This window comes from Panthera tigris, chromosome D1 (assembly GCF_018350195.1).
Source record: "Panthera tigris isolate Pti1 chromosome D1, P.tigris_Pti1_mat1.1, whole genome shotgun sequence".
Classification (NCBI taxonomy): Eukaryota; Metazoa; Chordata; class Mammalia; order Carnivora; family Felidae; genus Panthera; species Panthera tigris.
Window position 1 is genome coordinate 8,751,547 of NC_056669.1, and position 25,671 is coordinate 8,777,217.

A 25,671-nucleotide genomic window follows, 5' to 3' on the forward strand; every position below is an offset into this window, starting at 1 on the left:
CCTCGGGTGCAGACCCAGCGCCCGGCCCCGCCCCCTAAAGGCCACACCCGCCCGGGAGGAGTGGGAACGGGCGGGAGTGGGGGGACGGGCCGCACTTGGGGAGCCGCAGGGTTTATAGGTCACCCGGAAGGAGCGCAGCCCACGGCCGCAGCTCGGAGCAGGCCCTCGCCCGGACCGCAGTCGCCGTGCTCCTCCCCGCGGCCCCCCGGCGTCTAGGCTCGCCCGCGCTCGCCGAGCCTCTCGCGGCCGCTGCCGTGCGGCCTCAGCGTCGCTTCCGGTAGTTACCCGACCGCCGGCCATGGCCGCCGCGGGGGGCGCCCGGCTCCTGCGCGCCGCCTCCGTGGCCCTGGGCGGCGCGGCCTATCGTTGGCTGCTCCACGCCGGACCCCGCGCGGGAGCCGGCTGCCTCGCGGGGCTCGGGGGGCCCGGGGGGCCGGGGGGGCCGGGCCGGGGCGGCGGCGCGGTGGCGCCCCGGACGCTGAGCGTGTCGGCGCCGGCGCGGAGCAGGTGAGACGCGGGCCGGCGTGCGCATGCGGGCGGGGGTCCCCGGCGCCGCGCGGATGCTGGTTTCCCTGCCCCTTCTTGGACGCTTGCGGCCAGGCCGCTGTCCGGGGTCGCTCGCCTCTTGCCCCGCCTGGGCCGTGGCGCTCCTCGGGGCCCTGTCTGCTTCCATTCACGCCGCGGTTTCCTTTCCCAGCCCGGACGCCTGCGGGGAACGGGGACCCGGGACCCCCTGGACCCCGCTCTCCCTTCCGCCCGGGGCCCTCCGGAAGCCGCGCGCTCTGCCACCGTCGATTCTGCAGTGCTTTGGCTCGGCGCTGACCTTTGCTTTGCCCGGAGCCTGCACTGACCTTCATAAAACGCTCTCCGTTAATGTCCCGGCCAGCACTTTGGTTCTGGGGCCTTTCCCCTGCTCTTTTAGGACGTTCCGGCTCCAGTTCTGTGGCTGGGAATGTCTGTTTAGGATACACACACATACATACCCTTATTGCCTGTATGCTCTCTTGTAGCCGATGCGGGGCTAAAACTCCTTGCCTCGCACTGGCAAGGCCGTGTTTTAAACTAGGCTTGGGCACTTAATGCCTCACTTCCTCCATCAGTATAAACCTCAGTTTCCCCATTCATAAATGGAGCATAAGTCAAGTATAGGCCTCATAGGGTTATTTGAAAAATACGATAGTACAGATAATAGAGGTGGTCTTGTGTCTGGCAAATGGTGAGGGCTCAGTAGGTGCCACCTGTTGGCAGCAGCTGCTAAGGCCCACAGTGTTGTGTTTTGTATTAAATGTTGAAAGTGATGTAAAAAAATTTTTCCCCAAAATATTTTGAAGATTTGTATTCTTGGGTATATTTGTTTTTCAAAGACACGATCCCTTTAGATATAATGGGAATAAAATTTGCTCATAATTTCAGAGTGCGGTGGAGCCTTAGGTAATGCAGATCTCTGGACAGTTCTCTGACTCCTTGCTGTCATGTAGTGGGAAGCAAGACCTGGAGGGAGACAGTTTTGGATTTGTATGCTGCCTTTTCTAGTTTCTTCTTGATAAGGTCCCTGAGAATGGGGTCTAAGACTTAATTATCTTTTCCCCATTAATACTATTATGTAGCGCATGCTCAATAAATTTTTGTTGCATGAAGTGTGAGGGAGATAAAGGAGAAGGCAAGCTGGATTTATTTGTCCCTGTTTCTTTGACACTCCCTGCCTCTACCCCTCTACATGGATGTTTCTGTACAATGGATGCTTTCTGGGAAAAAAACAAAACAAAACTGTGTATACATTGGGACAACATATATTGAACTTATTCACGAACCTAGTATTTCAAGGCAACGTGAATGCTTTTGTAAATGGCAGTTATCTCCCCTGCATTTATCCAGCCTGAACTTGGATATATCAGGTTGTCTTAAAAGGAAGCACATCTGTTCTATTCCCTCCTAATCCTGCTTTCCTCCTCATTGGCACAGTTTCAGTTGATGGCCTTGTGTTTTGTATCACACACGTTGGAACTAACAACTAGATCTTTCACCTCTTGCTCTCTCAGACTTGTGTTTTCCACTATGGTTACAACCAACCACATTGTGGCTGTTTAAGTTTAAGATAACATCAGTTAAATACATTTAAAAGAGTCGGTATCCCAGTTGTGCTGGCTGCATTTCAAGTACTCAACAGCCACGTGTGGCCAGTGGCTACTCTATTGGACATTGCAGGTGTAGAACATCTCTTAGTGCACAGAGTTGCACGGGACAGAACAGCCTAGAAACTGTATGGCTAAGTTATCAGTAATTGAGAGTTGGGGGGCGAGAAAAAAGGCTTTTGCTCCAAAATACTCCAACATAATACTTCCTATTTTTGTAGTGATTTAGGCTTCAAAGGGCTTTCACAACAATTGCTGCACTTCACGCTTAAGAAAATCCTGGGAGGTAGGTGAGGTGGGAAATAAAAATATATTAAGTAGCTGGCAAACTAGGAACAGAAGTCAAGCAGTTTTAGTTTGTTTCCTTGAGCACCATGAGGGTTGACAGTTCTTTAGGCCACAGGGTCATTAGGAAGAGTTAAGGAGGCTATGGAAGTAGGGAGCGCCAGAATGGGCCAGACCCTTTTCTTGGACCAACAGCCTCAGGCCACCCTCCCTATATGGTGAAAAGGTAGGCATCAGCAGCTATAATAACTTCCCTCCCTATGAGAAGTCTGTTAGGAACTGTACCACCGCAACCCCAGACAGCTTTGTTAAAATACCTGCTGTGGTTGAGCAGAAGAAATGGCAGTAGTAAAAGGTAACAAGTGAAGAAAATAGTTGGTTGCGCTGATGAATTGATGTTGGTAGAAGATTTAGAAGGATTGTGTTTATTTCTCAGTGCATGAAATCTTATCCTTGGGAACAGCTAAAAGCTTGTTGCTAGTTCCTGGAATTGGGGGGGAAACCTAAAACCCACCAATACCAATTATTAATAGCAAATGGATAAAGTTATTTGGGTAAAGTACATGCATATAATGCTGTAAGAAACAAAGTGTTTCCACTAATGTACCTTTGATTCTCCTTCACCAGCTTGGTGAAGTCACAGTCCCCATCTTACCCATAAGGCAGTGGCTTCCCCTGGTCATCTAATGTGTGTATGTCAGACCCAGAGCTAGAATGTACATCTTCTGATTCTCACATTCCATACGCTTTCAGCTGCAGGATTACCTTTCCTCTCTCATTTCTGCTTCCTCTCCGCTCCTTTGACAAACCTATTATTTCTCTTACTGTGCAGTATTTTTTTCTGGGACTGTACACCTCTAATTCATAGCAGTTGCTTCTTAGCAACAAAAGGACTGAAGCTGGGGCGCCTGGGTGGGTGGGTAAGTTGGTTAAGCATCGGCTTCCGCTTAGCTTGGTGGGTTCAAGCCCCATGTCAGGCAGGCTCTGTCTCTCTTTCTCTTTCTCAAAAATAAATAAACATTAAAAAAAATTTAAAAATGACTGAAGTTTTAAATAAAAGTTATTAATCGGTGTTTGTTGAGCTCTAGGTATTTTGCGTACATAATCAAAACTAGAACATAAATGTTATCCTGATTTTATGGAAGAGTTTGATGTAAAAGACATTTCAGTGCTGTGAGCTTCTAAAGTTTTTTTTTGGTTTTTGTTTTTTTGTTTTTGTTTTTTGCTTTGAAAAGAAGTTGGAGAGCACAGGCCCTTCTGGAGAGCCGTTCTCTCTCTCTCTCTCTCTCTCTCACACACACACACACACACACAAGCGATACTTTTTAATTCATAGAATTCTCCTTTTTTCAGCATTGAATTATCAAGGAGGCCATTATCTGAAAGGGGCTTTAGTTGCCTCATTTCTAAAATAATTCGACCTGATAATTTGCAATATATTTACAGCTCTGAAATTATATAATTCTAGTTTTACCTACATTAAAGTTTTCTTTGATGGATTATTACCCTCTATTGGCAGTAGTGAAAATTGCAAGTAATTAATTTAAGCTAAAGTACATCTTTTCAAATGTGAGGTCAAAATTAAAATGACCAATGGTGGATGACAGGCATCTCGTTGCTAATATCATTTCTTTTCCCAGATTTTGGAGTGATGTTTATGAGAAGGGAAAGGAATTTAAGTCCGCTGACTCTCTTGGGTAATATAATATCCTATAATAAAACACGCAAGGAGGCATCATATTTATCTTCCCATTGATTCAAACAAACAAAAACCTATCGTAGCCTCTTTGAGTTTTGAGTACATGATGTGGACCAAAATGAGATGTGTAAATGCTCCGAAAACAGACTGCTGCCTCTCAGACACCCGCACAGCTGTTACCCTACCGATAGCAGAATGATCTCACGGTGTCGTCTTCTAGGGAAGCTACATACAGATGACGTTTTTCAGGGAGCCGTGTAAGAGTAAAATGGACTTCATGACTAAGGATGGTTGCTACGTGTTGTCACAGGACTCAATCGATGGCTGTAACCCCTGGGGGGACACAATGGGTGGCCTTGACAGTAATGTAGTTGCCCTTTCCTATAGGGCTGTAGAGCTTCCTTTCTGGTAAATGGGTAGATAGACATGCCTCTGATTTGTGATGCCTTCTCTAAACTGTAGAAAGGAAAGAATACTATAAAAAGCATATTTGCATGCATGCTTACACACACCCCCTATGTTTTTGACCTTACAAGTTCCTAAAACAATTCCTTTAAAGTATCTTTTAAAATTACTAAAAATAATAAAGGACTACTTCCTTTTCCAGCTCAGAAGATAAAATAACAGTCCACTTTGTAAACCGTGATGGGGAGACGTTGACAGCCAAAGGGAAAGTCGGTGACTCTCTACTAGATGTTGTGGTTGAGAATAACCTAGATATTGATGGCTTTGGTGAGTATGAAACATTCGTTAAAATTTGTAAATGAAACCATTCAATAGGTTTCAAATTTTTTTTTTTTGCAGAATTTTAATGTCTAGCATACTAAGATAAATCTTAAAATTCAGGATGTGTTAGTGTTACATTCTCTTTTATAAAGAATGAGTGACACCGTGTTTCTTTCCTTTGTACATTTAATTAACCCTTTACCCCAAACTTTCTTGCCTCATTACCTTACTGATGACCTGTGTGACGCAAAGCTGGGAGTAGCAAGTGGAGTTGAAAGGTACCAGGTTACAGATGTTAAATGTCCTATCACAGAGGAGTAGTTAGTTTTGACTTAGTTTTTTTTTTTTTTTTAACTTTGTATTTGCACATACCTTAGATGTACAGAAAGGTTGCAAAAACGGTACAGAACTTTCCGATACAATCTTCACTCACCTTCTTCTACTGTTAACAGTTTACAGAACTATGGTGTAATAATCAAAACCCAGAAAGTAATGTCGGTGCAATAACTAAAAAACTATAGACTTCATGAAATTTTCCTAGTTTTCCCATGAATGTCTTTCTGTTTTGGGATTCAATCCAGGAGACTTCATTGCATATAGTTATCATACGTCCGTAAACTCTTTCAGTCTGTGACATTTCCTTACTCTTCTTTTTTGTTTTTCACAGCCTTGACACTTTTGACAAGTAGTGGTATGTTGTTTTATAAAATTTCCCTCAATTTGGGTTTGACTGGTGTTTTCTTGTATCGATTGAGCTTATGCATCTTTTAAGTGAGTTTTATTTTACGTACTCTTCTATTTTGTTTTATTGAGCTATAATTGCCATTTAACATATTGCTTTTAGGTGTACAACATATTGATTTGATATTTGTATATATTGACAGATGGCCACCGCCACATGTCCACTTAACCTCCGTCACCACACAGAGTCTCGAATGTCCGTTCCCCTTCCTCGGATGTGCAGTTTATCTCCCTCTTGTTAGAGAAGGAAGTGTTTTATTTAGAAAGTTTTTATTTCTAGATTTCTGACCATATTCTCTAACCACTCACACGAAGCCTGTGTCCCAGAAACTGCCATCTTCTAGGTCAGGGATACCCGTTCTGTCAGCTGTTACTTTTGCTCAAGTACTCTCTCTGTCTGGAGTGGTGGTTCTCAGTGTTAGCATCCGTGTCACTTGGGAGATGCAGATCCTCAAACCCCACTCCAGATCTGCTGAATCAGAGTGTTTGCGGTAGCACCCAGCAGTGTGTGTTTTCACAAGTCCTCGTGTGACTTTGCTGTATGTTAGAGAACCCCTGGTTTGCACCAAGGCAGACTGTGATTGTGCCTGTCTGACTCTGATTCGTTCTAGGCACGGTTCACATTACACTTTTAGGGGCCTTTTCCAGCACAGAACTATTTCTCTTCCACCGTTTTCCCATCATATAATAAATATATCTGTGTCAATGCTCATCCCAGTTTGCCTTTTTAGGGAGAATGCCCCTCTCCCGTACTCGTGTGTTAGATTGTGAGCTCTTACTCAGGGACCTCACAGAGTTGGTTTTGTCCCGAGCTGATAGTGAAAAACATTTGCTGAATTTCTAAATCTAAGTCAGGGTTAATCATGACAACGACCGTTTGCACGCATAGTACATTCCAGCCTTTGTTACCTGTTCTTGTAGACTTGTTTTTTAAACTTCCATTTTATAGATGAAGAAACTAAGGTTCAGAGAAGTTAATTTTCCCTGGGTCATACAAGGAGCGAGTGAGAGGTCCAGCACTCAAACTCAAGTCTCTTAACTCCCAAAGGTCTGCTTTTTCCTTTATGCCATTTCCCCTAAGAAGCATCTTTCCTGTGTGAACACCTGTCACAGAAATTAGGTGGTGAAATAGTTGATACGGTTCTAATTTTAAGGAGTTTTTGAGTCTCGTGCAGTGATTCTTGGCTGGGATTGAGTTTCAGAATCTCTACAGAACTTTTAAAAGTGCAGACATCTGCGTTCCATCATAAATAGTACAGGGAGAGAGGGGAGTTGTGTAGGTATATTTTTACAAAGTTCCACATGGTTCACATCCACACCATAGTTAAGAATGACTAATTTAGGGAAAGAATTCATTTAAAAGAAATGAAAATACTTAAAAGAAAATTTAAGTATAATACATATTCTATAAAATTTATCTGTAATTGATCTTCCTCATGCATTCATATTCAGCTACACTTAAAAAAAATTTTTTTTTGATAGAGATAGAGCACAAGTGGGGGAGGGGCAGAGAGAGAAGGAGATGGAATCCGAAGCAGGCTCCAGGCTCTGAGCCGTCAGAGCCTCACGCGAGGGTCTAACTCACAAATTGCGAGATCATGACCTGAGCCCAAGTTGGATGCTCAACCAACTGAGCCACCCAGGCGCTCCTTAAATTTTTTTTTTTTAATGTTTATTTAGAGAGAGAGAGAAAGCACAAGCAGGGGAGGGGGAGAGAGAGAGGGAGACACAGAATCTGAAGCAGGCTCCAGGCTCTGAGCTGTCAGCACAGAGCCCGACGCGGGGCTCGAACTCACGGACCACAAGATCATGACCTGAGCCGAAGTCGGATGCCCAACCGACTGAGCCACCCAGGCACCCCCTTTTGTTTTGTTTTGTTTTTTTTCCAGCTACACTTTTAACTAAACCTAGTTTCTCTGGATTATTCTCTCACAGATGAAAAGTAGTACAAGCACAGTCATTGAGAATAAGACTCTGGAATCAGACCGATTATGGTTCCTATCTCTTACTAGCTGTGAGACCGGGAGCAAGCCACTTGAAAGTCTGCATGCCTCAGTTTCCTCTTCTATAAACTAGGATTATAATAGTTCTAACCTCATCGGGTTGTTAGAGGTGAAACGGGATATTGGAAATGAAGTGCTTAGCACAGTACTGACCCTGGTAAGCATGGCAGGACTCGTGGCATTTAAACTTGGCCTTCTCTCATCCTCTCATCCCCAGTTCTGCAGTAGCCTTAACACTTGGCAGCTTCAGAACTACGGTAGCTGTGAAACCCAGCGGGCTTGCGGCCACTGGAGGGACACGTGGGGCTTGAATCCCTCAGAACGTCCAATCTCCAGACCTCGGTCACTTGTCTCACAGCTTTCCAGGAAAGCTCCGGCCCAGGGAGCTCCCTGACCTGCCTCAGAGATTGCTCCGTGGAAAAAGATCTACCCCTAGGACTTCAGTCTAAAACAGTCACGTGCGGTTGTTTAACACAACTGCTGAGGCTGTGATACCAGTTGGGCAAACTGGAGCCTGGCCAAAAATTTAAAAGGAAGATCTGGGGAATGAGATGTCTGTAGTGGGCTTTGAACTGCTCTGGGGATCTAGACGGCCATGCCCGACGTGCGACCCTGCAGGAAAGATGTGTCAGGGCCCTGGCCTCTCATCCCTGGCTAACCTGGAGTCCCGTGCGGGGACTGACCGTTGAAGGGGCACTGAATCACACACGAAGCTCGTCAGCAAAAGGTGGAAGAGTTAGTGATTCAATGCATTGAAGGAAACCCTGTCCAGTCATCTGGCTGACCGCTGAGCTAACCGAGCAGAGACTTCAGAGGCCACACACGACGGGGGAAACAGACTTTGGAGCATTAGAACAGGAAAGTCACTGGAGAAACAAATAACAACAGGCACAGGGTTGGAATCCTGATTTCCCCGGTCGCCACATTTTATTAGGCACAGTGTCCACCTGCAATGAAAAAAAATTCAAGACATCCAGAGAAATGGGAAAGTGTGGCTCGTACTCAGGAACAAAAACAGTCTATAGAAACTGCCCCGAGGAGGCTCAGGTATTGGACTCAGAAGGCAAAGACGTTGCATCAGCTAGTATACAAGTTCACAGTGCCGAAGGAAACTTACGTGACAGAACTGTGTCTTTGTCATCTTTATGGCCGACTGTGGAGGCCATTACCGGTCTAAGCGAGGATACTTAGATGAAGTAACGAACACTGTTCGTGCCCTTGAGAAAGTTGATCTTTTGAGTTCTGAGAAAGCTGACGTGGAGGCTGCGACCCATGCATCTATTTTTCTACATGTCTCCACAGAGGCAGTTGTATATACGAGGCATGTGTATTGGGCTCTTCACTGCAGAGATACTCGTAACAGCAAAAAGTCTGAAACAACCGAATGCCCATCAGTGGAGGGCTGGTGTGTAGTTACACAGTGGGATATTATATGGCCGTGTTAGCAAAACTCTCTGGAAGGAGTCTTAAAAACAAAGATCAGTGGTTACCTGTTGGTAGGAGGGAGATTTTCATTATAACACTTTTTATACTTTCTGAGTTTTGGATGGTGTGAATGCGTTACCTATTTTATTTTTATTTAATCAATTCGTTTTTAAAGGAGATACAAGTTTATTGAATACAGGATAAGGGAAGCAGCCGGCAGGACAGCACAGAAGAGGCTGTTGGCTCGTCACCTATTTGAAAAATGTATCTAAGAAAAAAATTAGAGGAGACAACCTAAATGTCTCATAATGGGAATTGTTTAAGTCCAGGATGGCATTTCTAAATTACAGTATGTGTCCATTACAAATAACATTCACAATGTATTTATAATAACACAGGTAGATGTTTATAAGTGAAAAAGACAAATGTATTTAGTTGCTTTTGATTTTTCAGAATGTACTGAAAACAGTCTTAGAAGGCGTTCAGTGCTGGTTGTCTCTTCTTGATCTGATTGTGAGTTTTTCATTTTCATTCCACTTTTCCCTGTATTGTAACTTTTCCTGTAGCGACTTACTTCCCTGTGCCTCACTTTCATTATCTGTCAAGTGGGGATAATAATAATACTCACTTCATAGGACTTTTATAATGGTTAAGTTAATATGTGTCTTCATCTCAAAAGGCAAGGGAATTAAAAGCAAAAATGAACTACTGGGACCTTATGAAGATAAAAAGCTTCTGCACTGCAAAGGAAACAACCAACAAAACTAAAAGGCAACCAACGGAATGGGAAAGATATTTGCAAATGACATGTCGGACAAAGGGCTAGTATCCAAAATCTATAAAAAGCTCACCAAACTCCACACCCAACAAACAAATAACCCAGGGAAGAAATGGGCAGAAAACATGAATAGACACTTCTCTAAAGAAGACATCCGAATGGCCAACAGGCACATGAAAAGATGCTCAACGTCGCTCCTCATCAGGGAACTACAAATCAAAACCACACTCAGATATCACCTCACGCCAGTCAGAGTGGCCACAATGAACACATCAGGAGACTATAGATGCTGGAGAGGATGTGGAGAAACGGGAACCCTCTTGCACTGTTGGTGGGAATGCAAACTGGTGCAGCCACTCTGCAAAACAGTGTGGAGGTTCCTCAAAAAATTAAAAATAGACCTACCCTATGACCCAGTAATAGCACTCTTAGGTATTTACCCAAGAGATACAGGAGTACTGATGCATAGGGGCACTTGTACCCGAATGTTTATAGCAGCACTCTCAACAATAGCCAAATTATGGAAAGAGCCTAAATGTCCATCAACTGACGAATGGATAAAGAAATTGTGGTTTAATATACACAATGGAGTACTACGTGGCAATGAGAAAGAATGAAATATGGCCCTTTGTAGCAACGTGGATGGAACTGGAGAGTGTGGTGCTAAGTGAAATAAGCCATACAGAGAAAGACAGATACCATATGTTTTCACCATATGTTTCAGTGGCATGAGCACTGGGTGTTGTATGGAAACCAATTTGACAATAAATTTCATATATTGAAAGAAAAGTTAATGTGTGTCTTCGGAATAATATCTGACATGAAAAAAGTGTTAGGAATGTTTGCATTAGTCTATTTTATTGTATAAAAACCCGTATACATGTTGAGACACTGGTTCACATCCACGAGGATGACTGTTGTCAGAAAAATGAGAGAATGACAAGTGTTGACAGGGATGAGGAGAAATTGGAGGCCAGATGCATGGCTGGGGGGAATGTACCATGGTGCAGCCGCCGTGGAGAACAGTTTGGCAGGGCCGCTAATAGTTAAACACAGAATTACCATGTGGTCCCGCAGTTGCATTCCTAGGTAGAGCCTCAAAAGAACTGAAAGCAGAGACTCAGACATGTTGTACCCCATTGCTCGTAGCAGCATCATTCCCAGTACCCCAGAGGTAGAAATCTACTCAACTGTCCATCAACAGATGCATGGAGGAACAAGATGAGGTATATACATAGAATGGAGTATTATTTAAAAGAAATGAGATTCTGACACATGTTGCAGTGTAGAGGAACCTGGAAAACATTGTGTAAGTGAAATAAGCCAGACACAGAAGGACAAATACTCTCTGATTCTTCGCACGTGAGGTACCTAGAACAGGGATATTCATAGAGACAAAGTAGACCAGAGGTTCCCGGAGACTAACGGAAGGGAAGAACCTGTTTGGGATGTTGAGTGTCTTCTGGAAATAGACAGTGGTGGATGGTTGTACAACATAATGATTGTACTTAATGCCACTGAATCGTATACTTAAAAGTGGCTAGTGATGGTAGATTTTATGGTATGTATTTTTTACTACAAGTAAAAAATTGGGGTAAAAATAAAATCTGTATAAATACAGAAAGTAATATTTTTCCTGATTAAAAACATCAGTGCATGTTATTCATCGTAGAAAACTTTGGAAATTTTAATAAGCATGTAAAATAAAATTCATCCATTATTTTACTCTCCATAACCACTAATAACTTTCCATGCTTTTTTCTTTTTAGTTTAGTTTGTTTATTTGGGGGGGGGAGGAGCAGAGAGAGAGGGAGAAAGAAGCCCATGTGGGGCTCAAACTCATGAACTGTGAGATCATGACCTGAGCCAAAATAGAGTCGTAAGCCTACCGGACTGAGCCACCCAGGTGCCCACATTTCTGTGCTTTTTAAAACCCATCTTGTGGTGACATTTTATGCAAACATGAATGACATGAAATAAGGGTGATAGGAAAATATTAAAGTTGCATATTCTGTATCATGTTTGAAATTGTGTGAATCTATCCACATTTGTTGTTGTTGTTGTTGTTAAGTTTATTTATTTTGAGAGGGACCGAGAGAGCGCCAGCAAGGGAGGGGCAGAGAGAGAGGTGCAATCTCAAGTAGGCTTGGTCAGCATAGAGCCTGATGCGGGGCTCAAATTCCCAAAAACTGAGATGGTGACCTGAGCTAAAATCAAGAGTCAGACCCTTAACCGACTGACCTACCCAGGTGCCCACATTTTTAAAATGTGAAGAGATTCACTTAATTTTGAAGCTGACAGTCATGGTGAATTGTAGACTATGTTCGTGCTAATGCCATTATGGGGGAGCTACATTAGCAGATAGATAGATAGATAGAAATGTTTCCTGGGGCCCTGGGCGGCTCAGTCGCTTAAGCCCGTGACTCTTGATTTCAGCTCAAGCGTTGATCTCAGGGTCTTGGGTTCAAGCCTCACATTGGGCTCCATGCTGGGCGCCAAGCCTACTTAAAAAAGTGTTGCCTAATCTCTGACCAGAGCAGGTGGACCATGCGCTGACTCATCAGGTGATGGTGTAGTGCTGAAATAACCGCCCTTCCCCAAACCAGTAACTTTGGGATGGAAGTTAAATGTGACCTGATGCCCTGAGGGTTGAACGATCCCCCTGACAATGTGTGCTGTTAATTTAGGAGTGGATACGCTATAGGTGCTTAGAAAATAGGATTTTAAAAGCAAAAATATTTTTAAGCTCACAAAAATCTCCGGGAAGTCCAGACTGGTGCTGGAGAAGCAGGTGGGTGCCATGTGTCCTGGACCTCAGCAGGCAGGCCCGCTTCCTGTCTAGGCGGGTGGGGCCGGAAATGCGGAGGTGGCCCGCGCTCCCGCCCCGCCCCTTTCTGCCTTTATTCCCTTGACAAAATTAGTCTAGACTTGGGTTTTGAATTACGTGAGAATTTTGGGACTAGTGTCCCTGGGATAAAAAAAAAAAAAAAAGATCGTTGGTTTTAAGTGCGTTTTGTCCCCCCCATTGAACATACCAGGAGACAATATCGGACATTAAATATACTTTTGTAAACATCATTTAAAATGTCTGTATAGTTTTCTTTCATATAGATATACCATGATTTATTTAGTCCATTTCTTTGGACATTTAGGTGGCTTCCAGTTATCAATTATTCTAAATAACTTAAAGGCGAACATCCTCAGAAATACTTTTTTATGTATGTGGTTTATAATCTCCTTGCAATAAATTACCAGGGATAGAATTACCTGGTAAAGTTTGTTTTATAAGTTGTTTGCTCAAATTATTTGCCTGTTTTTCTGATGAGGTATTGTTTATTTTCTTGGTTAGCAAAATCTCTCTAAATGTGCTATTTGACCAAAAAAAAATCATAAAAATGAAAACTAATTTTAAACATTTAGTTAAATGACTTTCAGCCTCTTACTTGAAGCCACGTTTTTCTGAAAGCATTGTGAATACTCTATTTGCTGTCGATGATTTTCATGAGTTGCTTTCCACTAATTCTTTCTAAATTAAAGCCTAAGTATTATGGTCTTACTGCACATACTTATTGTGATCAAAGTATCTTTTGAAAATTTTTAAAATATTTCATCATTAATGACTATGTATTGTACTAAAGTGTTTTTCAAACTGCAGATTCCAACCGTTAGTGGATTGTGAAACCAATTGGGTAGCTCCCAGCAAGATTTTCAGGAAATCAGAAAGAACAGAATATATAAAAGCACACCATCTTTTGCACGGGTATTATTTCATGAACTATTTGTTTAGCTTTTTTATAAAGTATATGTGCCCTGGGTCATGGTGTAGAATAGAATTCATACTGTGAGTCACAATTTTAAAAAGGGTTTTTTTGGAAAGGCTTTAGTTAGAATGGTTAAGAATGGAGTCTTCCTGTGAAGGTTTGAGTCTCAGATCTACCACTTTTCCAGCTTCGTGACCTTGGGTTAGGTACCTCACCTCCTTCACACCCTGTCTTTTTGAGGGTAAAATGGGAATAATGTGTCTACCTTATGAAGCTGCTGTGACGATGAAATGAATTAATCTAAGCAACTGCTTAAAGTAAACATCAGCTATTATTGTTAACATAGTGATTAATACAGGCTCATTTTTCATCATAGAAAAATTTTAAATACATTAAAAACTGTTTCCCATAATCTCATCCCACCAAGATAATCACTAGAAGAATCTTTTTTCTCCTTAATACCCTAGGAATATAAAAATTTAATGCCCACACAAGTGTTAGTCATTTGATGAGAATTATGCGTCCACTTATGCAGTCTCGGAAGAGAAGCTTTAAAGATTAACGATCTAACATGTCCAGAAATTTTGGCATGTAAATATAACCTACCTAAACTAGGTTCACAAAAGATAAGAGTTAAGCCTAAGCCACTTTGTAGAATAAAGATGAAAGCAATGAGGTCAAGAAGTCTGAAATGTTAGGACACCTGGGCTGCTGAGTCATTTGGGCCAATTCTTGATTTCAGCTCAGGTCATGATCTCACGGTTTGTGGGTTCAAGCTCTGGGGTGGGCTCCTTGCTGACAGTGTGGAGCCTGCTTGGAATTCTCTCTCCCTCTCTCTCTGCCCCTACCCCCCACTTACTCTCTCTCTCTCTCTCTCTCTCTCTCTCTCTCTCTCTCTCTCTCTCTCAAAAATAAATAAATAAACTTAAAAACCTTAAACTTAAATAAAATAAACTGAAAAAATGTTATTTTTATAAAGAAGAACTCATTATAACAGCTTTATGTGGGCAGCTATTTCATTAACTCCTAAAGTTAAGACCCTTTAAATATAGCTCTTATTATAAGTCCTACTCAAATGAGCCTGACCAAGTAGACACATTTCTTAACAACTTCTCCCAAGGTGATCTCATCCCTTCTGTGACTTTAAATCCCATGTAGATGCCCATAAATTGTTACATTTCCATTTTTAACTCACTTCTCCTCTGAGCCCTGGACTTAAACATCCAACTTTCTGCTTCATGTCCCTTCTTGGAAATTGCACAGATGTTTTAAAGTCAACATAACTGAACAGCTTTTGATTTTCTTCCCCCCACTGAAACTTGTTCTTCCTAGGGCCTTTCCTGTTGTCAGTGAGCATCGCCCAGCTGTTCAAGCCTGAAGCCGGAGAGTGTCTTTTATTCTGCCTTCTCCCCCAGTCCCTAACTCCAGTCCCATCAGGAGCTCCTGTCACGTTTGCCTCCAAAATATGTCTCCAGTGTGTCCTGTTCCCCACGTCCCTGCAGGCACTGCTTGGGGCTGGCCAGCCACGGTGTACTAGGAACTGTGCTTACCTGCCTCTGCTCTTGAGCCCGGAACTTGGGGTGATTTGTCCTAATGCACGTCAGCCATGTGCCCGGATTAAAACCATGAATAACTTCCCATTTCACTTAGGACAAAATCCACCTTCCTTACCCTGAGCCTAAAAGGCCCCAATGCCCTTCTTCTTCTCCAGAATTTCTCATCATCCTCTCTCTCATTTTGACCACACTGGCCTTCTCTCAAGAGTGGAACTCACCCAGAATTTTTACTTTGAGACTCCATACACACTTTACATTTTTCTCTGCCTGGGACACCTCCCTCTCTCCTTTTTCCTGTACACGGGATTTTCATCCATCTAGTCTCAGTTTCTATGTTACTTCCTCAGTGAGGCTTTGCCCAACCACCCAGTAGGATTCCTCCTGCTGCCCCGAACCCATCATTCTCCATCACGGCACCCTATTGTCCTATTTGTTTCTTTCATAGCATGCATCATGATTCATTCATTATATATTTCTTTATAACAACTTCCTCCTGTTTTATTCCTCATTAAATATGAAGTAATGAGTGAATAACTGAGTAAAAAGGAAAATGGGTAAATTTTGGAAGGAGCACATTTATTTATAAGCTTGCTTATTTCCAACGTTTATAAGATCTAGATCTTTCAGAGGATCTTTTAAGTTTTCAGAGTGCATTGTAATATTTCATCACTAGGGGGCAGTTCTACCTCTCTGATCAAGTTTACCTAGTTTATTACCTCAGACCTTGGTTTTTTTCTGCTGTATCATCTACTTCCTTCATATGTCTCTTTTGAGGAAAAGTATTCAAATTGGGAGATCCTGATCATGTTCACATAAATCTATATGTATTCCTGTCATGTGTATTGGTTCTTTGTTGGTATACTGTATTACAGGCTATGCTACATCAGAAACTTCAGAAAATTAAATTTTATATTTATATATAGTTTCACATTTTTAATATATAATATTTTAATACCGTTATCCTCTGGATTTTGGGGGGAAAGGCATTAGGTCAGGGTGGGCAATCTGTCTTGTCAGCATCATAATATCTCTACAAAATGATTTTTTTAAGTTAACTTGTTTATTTTGAGAGAGAGGGTGAGAGAGAATCACAAGTGCAGGCAGCACGGAGCCTGACACGGGGCTGGAACCTGTGAACCCTGAGATCATGGCCTGACCTGAAATCAAGAATCAGATGCCTAACCGACAGAGCCACCCAGGCGCCCCAACAAAATCTTAATATAAGATACAGGCGCACAGGTGTGCAAAATGATCTTTTTCCTGTTGGCAAACACTCAAATTACATGAAAGGAAAGGAGCAACAGTCTGTAGATCTCTATCCTTTCCTGGGAATTTATGGCAAGGATTTCTGAGCATTTCCCCCGAACTTAATATCATTAGCCTTGTTTAAAAAACAAACAAACAAACAAACAAAAAAACCCCAAAAACTCAGCCTGGAGATGTTTTATTTATTACCAGCCTTGAGATTAGCCAATAACCATACTTACTCTTAAGGTAATTTTTCAGTTCTGAAAATTTGAAATGCTTTACTCTAGCAAAATCAGAAGTATGTGGTCAAGAAACATTGGTCAAGAATCCCATAGTTACAAGCTGACAGGCTGTATAAACCGTCAACTTTACATTTGTTACATCGGCTAAAGCGATGTCACGTTAAGTGGCAAACAGACACGTGCCATCCTTTGTCACCATCATGTCAACTGCTATTTACAGACATCTGAATGTCTGTATGATTTTGTTGATTATAGTGCTGATATTTTCAACCCTGGTTATAATTTACTATTTTTAAAGCCCGTAACAGTTTCCAGCCAAGCATTCATTAAGTGCTAATGCCGAAAAATGCGTCTGAAAATCAGTTATTTGGGAATAGAGGTTAGAAGTGACAAAAAGCTATGAAGAAAGCAAAAATCTGTTGTGATACATATTACTTTTAATTTAGGAGAATTCTTAATTGTTAGAGAGCTGACAAAATAAAAGCAGCACTAAAGCATACATACCTTTAACTTCAGGAAAATTATTGCATAACCAGGCAAGAACGATGGATATGGTGTGGCTGTAATGTGTCTCTAAGTCCAATTATTGTCTCCACTAAGTACTTTTGATTATTTGAAAGGTGGACATAGGAATGTAAAAAAATCTTATTTCAAATGTTTGTTCTACCTAAGTATATTTTAACACAAAAATGTGATAAGAATATTATAGATTTATGAACAATTAGAACCCATCTCCCTATTTTACCTTTTGGTTCATCAGGAAAATAACTCTTGAATTATGAGACCAACAATTTCCAAAACCTTTGAGAATATGTCCCTCATAAAGTGTGATCATTTTATGCTTACATGTATATGTGTGTATATATCTATATCTATATCTATATCTATATCTATATCTATATCTATATCTATATAAGAGTATAGATGGGGTACCTGGGTGGCCCTGTTGGTTGAGCGTCTGACTCTTAATTTTGGCTTAGGTCATGATCCCAGGGTTATGAGATTGAGCCCCGCGTTGGGCTCCATGCTGAGCATTCATTCTCTCTTGAGATTCATTCCCTCTCTCTCTCTGTCTCTCTCTCTGTCTCCCTCCCTCCCTCCCTCCCTCTCTCACTCTCTCTCCCTCTCTCCCCTGCATTTTCTCTCTAAAAGAAAAAAAGAAAAAATACAGATAACATATATATACATATTTATATGCACACACACACACACACACACACATTTCCTCCATTAATTTATATAACCAACCACTTATAAAGACACTAAAAGCTGACAGCCATTGATATTACTGTGGGGTTGTATATGAGCGTGTCACATAACTTTTGCCCTTTCAGTCCCATCTCTTTCCATGTGTCATTATATTAGTGCACCCATATTCTCATCAGCTATCACTTTTAGATTGAAGGTGCTGTAGTTGTTGTTACTTTTGTATCCTTTATCCTTTTATAGGTTGCCTTCCAGCCTTTGTTTTGTAGACTTGGTCCCCGTGTGTGTGATAAGATTAAAACGTGATAGTTGTTCCCCATTTTATGAATAGTGTTTTGTTCCCCAGATCCATTTTCAGGTTAACTGCTTCGCATTTAGGATCTGTTTTTCCATGAAAATAATATACATGGTGGCTCAATTTCCAAGCCAACCCACAGAACCTGTTTCTTCATAACTAACTTAATCACCATTTACAGCCTGGTTTCTATGAGAAAATTATGCATTGCAATTTCTAACTCTGGATCAAGAAAACATACTTAACTCCCTGGATCTATCTACTACACACACACACACACACACACACACACACACACACACACACACACACCATACCACACACATTCACTTTAGAGACTCCTTTCTCCACTTTGTACCCCATTCTGGTAGTGGGAACACACGCACAGCTGATTTTCAATACAGATGATTTCATGGAGGAATGGAGCCTGGGAATGCCATGATGCTTAAAGAGGAGTTAGAAGATGAGGCCCAATAGGATTGTCATCTACTTTGTTCCTGCCCATAGCCTTTGGCAGTTTGGGTTGTGACTCTAGTGGAGTTGGGAGCTACGGGAATCTTCATTAAGGATGTGAGTAGCTTCCATGTTTTAACTGAAAACAAGTAGGCTCTGGTTGTGCAAAATCAGGTGCTGATAAAGGGCATCGACAAAAAACCTACAACTAACATCCTGTGTAATGGTGAAAGATGGAATGCCTGTCCCCTAAGATCAGGAAAAAGGCAAAGGTGACTAGCCTCACCATTCCTGTTTAATGTCATGCCGGAAGTCTTAGCCTGTGTATTAAGGTGGAAAAAAAAAAAAAAAGAAAAGTTAAAAAGGCATATGGATTGAAAAGGAAGAAATAAAACTGTCTGGTTTTGACAATGATTGTTGTTTACATTAAAAAAATCACAAGGAATGTACAAAAAAGTCTTAGAACTAATAAGTGAGTTTATTTGGCAAAGTCCCTGGATACAAGATGAACACACAAAAATCCATTGTATTTCTATATAGTAGCAATGAACACCTGGAAACTGAAAATTTTTTTAAAGAACATTTACAATAGGTCCCCAAATTGACATTTTTAAAATTTTATTTTTTATTTTTTAAAATTTATATCCAAATTAGCATATAGTGAAACAATGATTTCAGTAGTAGATTCCTTAATGCCTCTTACCCATTTAGCCCATCTCCCCTCCCACAGCCCCTCCAGTAGCCCTCAGTTCGTTCTCCATATTTATGAGTCTCTTCTGTTTTGTCCCTCTCCCTGTTTTTATATTATTTTTGTTTCCCTTCCCTTATGTTCATCTGTTTTGTCTCTTAAAGTCCTCATATGAGTGAATTCATATGATATTTGTCTTTCTCTGAGTTATTTCACTTAGCATAATACCCTCCAGTTCCATCCACGTAGTTGCAAATGGCAAGATTTCATTCTTTTTGATTGCCGAGTAATACTCCATTGTATATATGTACCACATCTTCTTTACCCATTCATCCATCGATGGACATTTGGGCTCTTTCCATACTTTGGCTCTTGTTGATAGTGCTGCTATAAACATGAGAGGGGCCCACGTGTCCCTTCGAAACCGCACACCTGTATCCCATGGATAAATGCCTAATAGTGCAATTGCTGGGTTGTAGGGGAGTTCTATTTTTAGTTTTTTGAGGAACCTCCATCCTGTTTTCCAGAGCGGCTGCACCAGCTTGCATTCCCACCCAAATTGTCATTTTGAGGTTTAAATCTAACAAAATATGTATAGGATCTATCTTTTGAAAATTATAATACTCTGAGGAAAGAAAGACCAAAGTAGTGGAGAAGCTTACTTTGTTTGTGGATTGGAAGACTTAACGTAGTAAAGATGTCAGTTCTTCTCATTGATTTATTATCTTGTTCCTGATACTAGAGGAAAAGCTTTCAACGTTTAACAATTAGTTGTGGGCTTGTCATATGTAGCCTTTACTATGTTGAGGTATGTTCCTCTATATTGTAAACTTGTTGAGAGTTTTTATCAGAAATGGGTGTTGAATTTTGTCATTCTTTTTCTGCATCTGTTGTGTTGATCATATGATTTTTAACTTTCTCTCTATTAGTGTGGTGTATCACATTGGTTTATTTGCATATGTTGAACCATCCTTACATCCCAGGAATAAATTCCACTTCATCATGGTGTATGATCCTTTTAATGTGCTGTTGAATATTTTGCTAATATTTTCTTGAGAATTTTTACATCTATTTTCATCAAAGATATTGGCTTGTTGTTAACTTCTCTGGTAGTGTCCTTATCTGGCTTTGGTATCAGGTTAATTTTGGCCTCATAAAATAAGTTTGGGAATATTCCTTTCTCTTTAGTTTTTCAGAAGAGTTTGAGAAGAATTGGCATTAATTCTTTTTTAAATGTTTGGTAGAATTTACCAAACCATTTGGTCCTGGACTTTTCTTTGTTGGGAGGTTTTGATTTCTCATTTAATCGTTTTACTCATATTGGTCTGCTCAGATTTTCTCTTTCTTCATGATTCAGTCTTGGTAGGTTGTATGTTTCTAGGAATTTGTCCATTTATCTTAGGTTGTCCAATTTGTTGGTATATAATTGTTTCATAGTAGTCTCTTATGATCCTTTGTACTTGAGTGGTGGCTGTTGTAATATCTCTTCTTTAATCTGATATGTATATTTTTGAGTCTTCTTTATTAGTCTAGCAGAAGGTTTTTGTTAGTTTTATGTTTTCAAAAAAAACAACTCTTAGTTTCATTCATCTTTTCTATTATTTTCTGGTCTCTTTCATTTATGTTCTGTTCATTGTTACTTCCTTCCTTTTGCTAACCTTGGGCTTAGTTTTTTCTTCTTTTTCTAGTTTCTTGAGGTTTAAAGTTTGAGATCTCTCTTTTTTCTTAATGTAGCCATTTATCATTATACACTTCCTTCTTAGAACTGCTTTTGTTGTAGTCCATAAATTTTGAGTTGTCGTGTTTCCATTTTTGTTTGTTTCATGATTATTATTACTATTTTTATCTTTTGATTTCTTCTTTGGACAATTGGTTGTTCAGGAGTGTATTATTAGTTTCCACATATTTGTGAACTTTATAGTTTCTCTCCTGTTATTGGTTTCTAGTTTCATATTGTTGTGGTTGGAAGAGATACTTGGTATGATTTCAGTCTTCTTGAATTTTTAAGACTTGTTTTATGACCTAACATAGGACCTATCTTGGAGAATATTTTGTGTGCATTTGAGAAGATTATATATTCTGGTGCTGTTGGGTGGAATGTCTATTAGGTCCATTTGATCCAAAGCATAGTTAAAGCCTAATATTTCCCAGTTGGTTTTCTGCCTGGATGATCTATCCACTGTTGAAATTGGGGTATTGAAGTCCCCTACTATTGTTGTTTTTCCCTTTAGATTTGTTAGTCTTTACCTAATATATTTGGGTGTTCCCATGTTGGGTGAATATATTTTTAAATTCGTTACATCTTCCTGATGAGTTGACTCCTTTATCATTATCATAAGTGCCTTCTTTTTCTCTTATTACAGCTTTTGAATTAAGTCTGATATGAATTAAGTCTGATATCGAACTCTGTTTTGGTTTCCACTTGCATGTGGTATCTTTTTCTAACCTTTCACTTTGAGCTTTTGTGTCCTTGAAGCTGCAGTGAGTCTCTTGTAGGTGGCATATAGTTGGGTCTTGTTTTTTATCCATTCAGCCACTCTATTCCTTTTGAATGGAGAATATAATCTATTTACATTTAGTGTAATTATGATAGGTAAGGACTTACCAGTGCCATCTTATTCATTATTTTCTGGCTGTTTTGTAGCTCCCATATTCTTGTATTCCTTTCTTGCTGTATTCCTCTGTAAATTGATGATTTTATATAGTGGTATCTTTGATTCCCTTAATCCTTTGTGTATCTGCTGAGGTTTTTGCTTTGTGGCTACCATGAAACTTATATAAAACATCTATAGATAATTACTGTCTGTTTTATTCTGATAACAACTTAACTTTGATCACATGCCACAAAACTACCTTTTTACTTCCCCCTTTCAGTTTTTGATTAATCACTTTATATTATATATTTATTAACAAATTGTTGTAGCTATAGTTATTTTTATACTTTTGTCCTTTAATCTTTATACTGGAGTTAAGTGGTGAATACCCCACCATATTACAGTATTAGAATATTCTAAATGTGACTGCATTCTTACTTTTACCAGTGTGTTGTACATTTCCATGTTACTAATTAACATCCATTCATTTTATTTTATTTTATTTTATTTTATTTTATTTTATTTTATTTTATTTTATTTAGTACTCTCTACACCCCATTGTGGGGCTTGAACTCATGACCCTGATATCAAGAGTCACATGCTCTTCTTACTGAGCCAGCCAGGTGTCCCACTTCTTTTCATTTTAACTTCAAGGATCCTTTTTATCACTTCTTATAAAGCAGGTCTAGTGGTGAATAACTTCCTCACCTTTCATTTGTCTGGGAAAGTCTTTGTGTCTCTTTCATTTCTGAAGGACAGCTTTGTCAGAGTTTTTTTTGTTGGTGTTTTTCCTGTCAGCATGTTTTGTACGTAATTTCAGTGTCTCCTGGCCTCTAAGGTTTCTGCTGAGAAATGCAGTGATAGCTTTATGGGGATTCCCTTGTAAATTACAAGCTGCTTTTTTCTTGCTGCTTTTAAGATTCCTTCTCTGTCTTTGATCTTTGGCAGTTTTATTGTAATGTGTCTCGAAGAACATCTTTTCAAGTTGAGTTTGTTTGGGGACCTATGAACTTCATGAATTTGCATGTCTAAATCTCTCCCAGATTTTGGAAATTCTCAGCCTTTCTTATTTCTTTCTTTTTTTTTTTTTAAATGTTTATTTATTTTTGAGACAGAGACAGAGCATGAACAGGGGAGGGCCAGAGAGAGAGGGAGACACAGAATCTGAAACAGGCTCCAGGCTCTGAGCAGTCAGCAGAGAGCCCGACGCGGGGCTTGAACTCACGGACTGTGAGATCATGACCTGAGCCGAAGTCGGACGCTCAACCGACTGAGCCACCCAGGCGCCCCTTTCTTATTTCTTTAAATAAGCTTTTTGGTGTCTTCTCCCTCTCTTCTCTGTCTGGCACTCCAGTAATTCATGGATTGTTTGTTTTGATCGTCAAAACACCAGTAGATCACATAGGCTTTCTTACTCTTTTCCATTCTTTTTTCTTTTTCTCTGACTGAATAGTTTCAAAGATCCTATCTTCTGATTCACAGATTCTTTCTTCTGCCTGGTCCATTCTGTTGTTGATGGTCTTGCTTACATTTTCCATTTCATTCATTGCATTATTCAGCTCCAAAAGTTCTATTTGGTTCTCTTTTATGATTTCAAAACTCTTTGTTAAACTTACCATTTTGTTCATGCATTTTTCCTCCTGATTTCGTTGAATTATCTTTCTGTGTTTTTTTTTTTCTTTTTTTCTTTTTTTGGAGCTCATTGAGTTTCCTTAAAAGCCCTATTTGGAATTCTTTATCAGGTAAACAGCAGATCTTCATGTCTTTGGTGTCGGTTACTGGAAGATTATTGTGTTCTCTCAGTGGTGTCATGTTTCCTTCATTTTTCATGTGCCTTGAAGTCTCATGATGCTGTTTTCACATTTGTAGTAGCAGTCATCTCCTCCAGTCTCCACTGACTGATTTGGGGAGGGAAATACTTTTTGTCAGCCCTGCTAGGGATTCTGAGGCTTTCTCTGGCCTTCAGTGGATTCACCTGTTGTACTCTTGCTTCCTCTTGTGGCAGGTTCTGAAGCTTATGTGTCTTCTCTGTATTCTGCAGAGCCAGGTTGTGTACTGATAACCTTCCTTTTACTTTTCCAAGGGCAGTCTCTCCCAGGCCCATAGGTTGGTGCACATTCTTACTAGTCATCTACATAAGCTCAGCATTGCTTCCCTTGGGAGTGTGCATGGGGAGTTGGCCACCGGCTCAGAAGGGGGATGTATGGGTGAGATGTGTGGAGTGCTTGGAGTATCTTTGGGCTGGCTGGCTGAATCTGTGGGTGAGGCATTCCCAGTGCTCATGGGAGGGCCTTCTACTAGAGCACATGACATGGTTAGTAAGACTCACGTCTCTTTGATACATTGTGAGCCCTGGCTGCTGTCTACTAGCCACTCACTGACACCTATTTGTTCAGCTCAAACTCAGTACTCTGGATGAGGCAAGAGGGAAGTAGGCCTGTTTGGCAGCATTTTCTCAAAATGGCTCTCCTCATTCTTGGGCCACACCAAAGTTTCAGCCTCCTGCCTGTATCCCACAGCTCTCACCACGTTGTGGGTGGGTGCCAAGTTATCGCTGTGAAGCTGGGATATGATAGGGACACGTCTTTATTGTCCATCTTGCTGATGTCACTCCCTCACCACAGTTAATTTTAAAACACTTTCATTACTCCAAATGGAAATTCTATACCGTTTAGCTATCACTCCCCAACCCCACATTTCCCTCCCCCTATACAATTACGTATTTACTTTTTATATCTGTAGATTTGCCTATTCTGGATACTACATGTAAATGGAATCATATTATAAGTCGTCTTTTGTAACTGACTTCTTCCGTTTAGTATATTAAACAAATTTTAATGTTTATTTATTTTTGAGAGAGAAAGTGCACGTGCAAGCCAGGGAAGGACAGAGAGAGAGGGAGACACAGAATCCAAAGCAGGCTCCAGGCTCCGAGTTGTCAGCACAGAGCCCAACATGTGTCTTGAACCAGCAGACCACGAGATCAAGACCGGAGCCAAAGTCGGACGTTCAACTGAGTGCACCACCCAGGTGCCCCCCATTTAGTATATTTTTAAGGTCAATCTATGTTGTAGCATATATCAGTACTTCATTTTTATGGCCAAATAATATTCCATTTTATGGATATACTACATTTTGTTTACAGTTTCGTCCCTTCGTGGATATTTGGATTATTTTAACTTCTTGGTTATAGCCAAGGTACAAAGGCAACTAATGAAGGAAGGATACTTACTCTTTTCAACAAAGGGTATAATGTTGGAACAATTGGACATCCATATGGAAAATAAAAAGGAATCTTGACCTAAACTGCACACTTTATACAAAAATCAACTTAAAATTGATTGAGATCTAAATGTAAAAGTTAAACTATGACACTCCTAAAAGAAAGCATCAGAGAAAATCTTTGGGTCCTAGAGTAGGCAAAGAGTTCTTACATAGGATGCTAAAAGCACAATCTAAAGAAAAAAATATATGAATTGGAATTCATCAAAATTAAAAACTCTTACTCTGCCAATGACACAGTCAAGAGAATGAAAAGACAAACTAGAGTATGAGAAAATACTTGCAAATCACATGTCCAGTTAAGGTCTAGTATCGCTAATATGTAGGGAACTCTCAAAACTCAACACTAAAGAGCAAACAACCCAATTAAAAAATGGTAACAGATAGGAACAGGCACTTCACCAAAGAGAATATAGAGATGACAAATAAGCACATAAAAATATATTCATGGGCATCTGGACTTGAACTTGCACATACATACAACTCTGGGCCGTTTGAAGCTTTCTCTTAGTGGTATAAGAGACAAAATGATGCCATTCTCCCACATGGCTTTGGAA

At 40.5% G+C, this 25,671-nt stretch overlaps 1 protein-coding gene across 1 annotated transcript in view; it reads left to right on the forward strand.

Annotated features, from left to right (window-relative positions):
- The first annotated feature begins 189 nt into the window (after window positions 1-189).
- FDX1 (ferredoxin 1) overlaps window positions 190-25,671 on the forward strand; it is a 35,959-nt gene continuing 10,477 nt past the window's right edge. The window contains exons 1-2 of the mRNA XM_042957541.1: window positions 190-507; window positions 4,724-4,848. Coding sequence (XP_042813475.1) covers window positions 299-507; window positions 4,724-4,848 — 334 coding nt within the window. The 5' untranslated portion in view covers window positions 190-298. The remainder of the gene's footprint in view (window positions 508-4,723; window positions 4,849-25,671) is intronic.